General features: G+C 66.8%; 1 protein-coding gene across 1 annotated transcript; it reads right to left on the reverse strand.

Annotated features, from left to right (window-relative positions):
• Positions 1–127: 127 nt before the first annotated feature.
• On the reverse strand, positions 128–3545 carry PABPN1 (poly(A) binding protein nuclear 1). Its single transcript, XM_048820479.2, has 7 exons — positions 3430–3545; positions 2736–2850; positions 2066–2133; positions 1880–1986; positions 1647–1734; positions 1235–1386; positions 128–801 (listed from the first exon to the last, which is right to left on the reverse strand). The coding sequence occupies exons 2-7, from the start codon at positions 2815–2817 to the stop codon at positions 762–764; spliced, it is 537 nt and encodes a 178-aa protein (XP_048676436.1). The 5' UTR covers positions 2818–2850; positions 3430–3545; the 3' UTR covers positions 128–761.
• Positions 3546–5062: the final 1517 nt, after the last annotated feature.

Here is a 5062-nt window from a genome sequence, read left to right on the forward strand (position 1 = left end):
GGTTATCCAGGGACCCCTTGCCCCGGGGCTAAGATGCACCCCCTAACAACCCAGGAGTCCTGGTTCCCCACCCCCACCACAAGAGAACCCAGGTGTCCTGTCCCCTCACAAATCACCCTTAACCCCCTTTTCTTTCTTCCAAAAACATCTTTTATTTTTTTTCCACCCTCAAAACATTTTTTTTTAAGTTTTTTTTCTCCCCCCTGCCCTTGCCCCCCCCGCCCCCCAGCCTGGAAATTAAAATAAAGGGGGGAGGGGAAAGGCCCCCCCAATCCCTGCTCCGCCCCCCTCCCCCAAAATAGTTAATCTGGTCGCAAGAGCTCCGTGCGGCTCGACAATTCCTTCAGGCTAAAGCCACCTGCAAAGATAAAGACACTGAAATACGGCAGGTAACAGCCCCAGCCCGGACGGAGGGAAGGGGACAGGGGCAGCGGAGGAGAGGAGAGAGCCGGGCAGGGGCAGCGCCAGGGCCAGGGCCCACCCGCCGGGGGGCGGGACAGGGACGAGACGGGGGAAGGGAGGAGTGAAGCGCCGCCTGCCCAAGGCGGAGAAGTGAGGGGCCGGGCGCAGAAAGCGGGAAGGAAGCGGGCCGCCCTCGGAGGGATGGCGGGAAAAGGGGGAGCGAAGAAGGACAGAGAGGAGGAGTGCCCTGTGCTCAGCGAGCCAGCCCCCGCCCCCCGCCGCGCCCCACGGGGCTGCTGCAACACTGTCACATTCTTCTCTTTTTTTTTTTTTCTTTTTCTTTCCCAAAAAACACTTTTTTAGTAAGGGGAATACCATGAGGTTGCTCTCGCCCGGCCCCTGCAGAGGAGAGAAGAAGGGAGCGAGTTAATAAACCAGGGGGAAGAGAGAGGAGAAGAGAAATACAACCGAAGAACCTAGGAGTCCTGGCTCCCAGCTCCTCCTGCTCTAACCATTACACTCCCCCCCCCCCCCCCAACACACACATACACCCTCCACTCCACCCAGGAGTCCTGGCTGCTAGCCCCCACTGCTCTAATCACTAGCCCCCCCACACTCCCAAGCTGGGCAGAAAATCCAGGAGTCCTGGCTCCCAGCCCTCCCCCTTGCCCCTGCTCCAACCACTAGCCCTCACTCCCCACCCAGAGCTGGGGATAGAACCCAAGAGTCCTGGTTCCCCAGCCCCTGCTGCTCTGACCACTAGACCCCACAGCCCTCCCAGAACCAGGAGAGAACCCAGGCATCCTGCCTGCAGCAGCCTGGCCCCCCAGACCTGTATGAGCGTCCGCGGGCTCGGCTGCTGAATCCACTGTAGAACCGGGCCCGGGAGCTGGTGTAGCCAGAACCGCGCCCTCGGTACCGGGCCCGGGGAAAGCCCCGGTCTGTGGTGCTGATGCCGGGCCGGTTGGTCCGCTTGGGGATCACCTGTGGGAGAAGAGGGGGGGTCAGAGAGGCCCAAGCAGGGGGAGGGAAGCGGGGTGCAGCAAGGCTCAATGAGGAACTTGGGGGCAGGGGAGAGAAATGGGCTAGAGAAGGGAAGGTGGGGCTGGGGTTCAGGGACAGAACCTTGGGGTTCAGGGTGATGGGTGAAGCTCCTGTAAGCCAGGAGAGAGCCTAGAGATCAGGGCAGGATAGGGGCCCAATCTCGGGATTCGGGGGCCTGGGTTTTAGGGTGTGGGGCTTACCTTGATCTGTCGCCCCCTGAACAGGGATTCATCTAGCGCCATGGAGGTGCGCACAGACTCCTTGTCGGAGAACTCGATGTAGGCGAACCTGGGGGGGATCCCACATTAGACACCCCAAAAACATAGCCCCCATAAAAACCAGCCCACAGGGCCGCAGCTTCTCCTCCAGCCCCTCCCTTATGATCCACACTCCTCCTCCTGCCGCTCCACGAGCCCCCCAGAATCTCACTCACCCTTTGGGGTGCCCACTGTATTTATCACACAGGATGGTGACGCGGTTGACAGACCCGCAGCCATGGAAATGAGCCTCTAACTCTTCAGCCGTCGCCCCATAATCCACCTGAAAAAGAGGGGGGGCAATGGGCTGAGAAACAGTGTCCCTTGAATCCCCCCAGCCCCTCCATGGCTCCCCCACTTACATTACCCACGTATATGGATCGAGCGTCTGCCTCCATCTTTTCCTCTAGGGACATTATGACTGGTCCAGCTGTGAAGAGAGAACAGGGGGCTTAGTAAGGGGGGGCTGTACCCCAAATCTCTTCCAGGGCACACCCCCTTTCCCAGAACAGAGAGGGGAAGACCCCCCTTTCTGCATTGGATTTATACCAGCATCTGGCATAACTAGTATGGACAGATGTATAAACAAAGATGTTTATACAGGCCCTACACAAACAACCCAAGGGGTAGCGTTTATGTAGGACCTACCTAAAAGGTTCAGAACAGCATGAGTGAGGTCGGTGTTTACATAGGTCCTATGCAAACCAGATGGGAACATTTATGTAGGTACTACACAAACAAAATTCAGAGGGGCATAATTTGCATGTGTCTCCAGGCTTTACAATCGCCAAGGGGGTCTGAGTTTGAATGTGGGGGGCGGGGAGGTTACAGTTTACACAGGTCCTACACGAATACAATTCAGAACAGTGAGACTCCCCTGGAGTCTGGAAATCACCACCATCCACATGGTCCAAGGGCGATATTGCAGGGATGGTTCAGGGCAGTGCAGTTCACAGATGCCCCCTAACTTCGCCACGTACAGGGGGCCTGAGGTTTATGGGGGGCCAGACAGGGGGTGCGAGGAGGTCTCACCATTGCCAGGCGGGGGGCTCATGTTCATCTGCTTCTCCACCTCGTTCTGCAACTCCTTCAGCTTCTCCGCCTCCTCCTCCATCTCCCGCACTCGGGCTTTGATGGCCTCCAGCTCCTGGGGCACGGGGGGGGGGGGAAGATTGGGGGCCTGAGTCACCGCCCTCACTCCCCCGTTGACATCTGCCACCCCCATGTCACCCTCCCCCACCAACTCCCCCCATAGCTCTGCCCTGGCCCCCAACAAATCTCCATCCTACCCAGGACCCCCAGCAAAGAGCCCAGCACCCCAAATCAGCACCCCCCTCCCTACAGCCCCCTCTCCTGTTTAGTCCCCTGAAAACTAGCCCCACCCAAGACCAGATCTGCCCCCTCATGGGCAGCCCCCCCCTCGGGCCCCTCCCCCCCACGGGCCCCAGATCCCTCCCCCCCTCCTCGTGCCCCAGATCCCTCCCCCCTCCTCGTGCCCCTCCCCCCACGGGCCCCAGATCCCTCCCCCCCTCCTCGTGCCCCACCCCCCACGGGCCCCAGATCCCTCCCCCCCTCCTCGTGCCCCTCCCCCCACGGGCCCCAGATCCCTCCCCCCCTCCTCGTGCCCCTCCCCCCACGGGCCCCAGATCCCTCCCCCCCTCCTCGTGCCCCAGATCCCTCCCCCCCTCCTCGTGCCCCTACCCCCCGTTCCCCCCGCCCCGCTCACCGGGTCCTCGATGGCGGGGTCTCCGGGGTCCCCCTCTCCCAGCCCGGCCTCCTCCTCCAGCTCCTCGGGGGGGCGGTGGGCACCGGGGCCCCCCCCAGGCCCGACCCGGGGGGCGGAGGCGGAGGGGGGGGGGCGGGTGCGGGGGCCCCCCCCCGTGCGCCGCCCCCGGCCCGGCCCCCCCCGTCCAGCAGCAGCTCCCCCTCCTCCTCCTCTTCCTCCTCCGCACCCCCCGCCCGCCGCGCGCGGGGCCCCGCCCCCAGTTCCGGCCCCCCGCCCAGCCCGTTCCCGTACTGCGCGGGGGGGCCCCCGCCCGCCTCCGGCCCCTCCCCCGCCCCGCGCGCGCCCCCCGCTGCCCCGCGCCGACGAGGCCATGGCGGCTGCGACTCTGCCCCGCGCTGGGCCGGCCGCTGCGCCGCGCGCCGCTCCTCATTGGCTGCCCGAGCTGGGCCCGCCCCCTCGCCCCCACGCCATTGGCTGGCTCGGCGGAAGGGCCTGGAGGACGCGTCTGATTCGCCGACGGCCCACCATCGCTCTATTCCATTGGCGAAGGCGCCCGCTCGTCTACGGAGCTCTCCCGTGTGATTGGCCGTCCGCCGGAAGGGCCGTGCCCAAACCTCTGATTGGCCCAGTGTCCACTATCGCTCGAATCCTATTGGGGAAGAGTCCCGCCAGTCAAGAGATCGCTGCCTTCCGATTGGCTGCCGGGGGCCAGTGGCGGGGCGTACACTCTTGACCGGCTGAGCATCATGATTCGTCACGTCCGACCCGTGGCTGCGGCCCTGATGGGATAAACCGGCCCAGCCTCAGCGGCGGGGGGCTCCGCCGCCCTGAGCGAGCCCCGCCCACGTCGGACCTTTTGACCCCAACTTGAGCCCCTGGGCCCCTGACCCCTCCCTGCTTCACCCCTCCCAGGGGCCCGGCCCTGAGACCCCGCCCCCGCCCCGCCCCGCCCCCGGGTCGCTAAACCAACATGGCCGCCCCGGGCCTGAATCACCCCACGCGCCCCCCGCCGCTCTGGGGCCGCCGGGGCCGCGGGGCTTCTTCAGGCTCCGTGATGGCACCTGCTCCCGCCCCGCCCCCACCCCCCGTGCCCCTCACTCCCGCCCCGCAGCCCCCCCCGGCCCCGCCCCCACCCCCCCGTGCCCCTCGCTCCCGCCCCGCAGCCCCCCCCGGCCCCGCCCCCACCCCCCCCCGAGCCCCTCGCTCCCGCCCCGCAGCCCCCCCCGGCCCCGCCCCCACCCCCCCGTGCCCCTCACTCCCGCCCCGCAGCCCCCTCCTGGCCCCGCTCCCACCCCCCCGTGCCCCTCACTCCCGCCCCGCAGCCCCCTCCTGGCCCCGCTCCCACCCCCCCGTGCCCCTCGCTCCCGCCCCGCAGCCCCCCCCGCCCCGCCCCCCCGAGCCCCTCACTCCCGACCCGCAGCCCCCTCCTGGCCCCGCCCCCACCCCTCCCCGAGCCCCTCACTCCCGACCCGCAGCCCCCCCCGGCCCCGCCCCCACCCCCACCCCCCCGTGCCCCTCACTCCCGACCCGCAGCCCCCCCCGGCCCCGCCCCCCCCCCGTGCCCCTCACTCGCGACCCGCAGCCCCCTCCTGGCCCAGCCCTGCCCCCCGCCAGCTCTGCTTCCCCTCAGTCC

Source organism: Caretta caretta, chromosome 13 (genome assembly GCF_965140235.1).
Source record: "Caretta caretta isolate rCarCar2 chromosome 13, rCarCar1.hap1, whole genome shotgun sequence".
NCBI lineage: Eukaryota > Metazoa > Chordata > Testudines > Cheloniidae > Caretta > Caretta caretta.

Excerpts from the sequence above, each read along its gene's own strand:
- PABPN1 (XM_048820479.2), bottom strand. The coding sequence starts at position 2,817 with ATGGAGGAGGAGGCGGAGAAGCTGAAGGAGTTGCAGAACGAGGTGGAG. Across the intron at positions 1,987-2,065 it reads GATCCATATACGTGGGTAAT|GTGGATTATGGGGCGACGGC; the intron begins GTAAGTGGGGGA and ends CCTCTTTTTCAG. Across the intron at positions 1,735-1,879 it reads TACAGTGGGCACCCCAAAGG|GTTCGCCTACATCGAGTTCT; the intron begins GTGAGTGAGATT and ends GATCCCCCCCAG.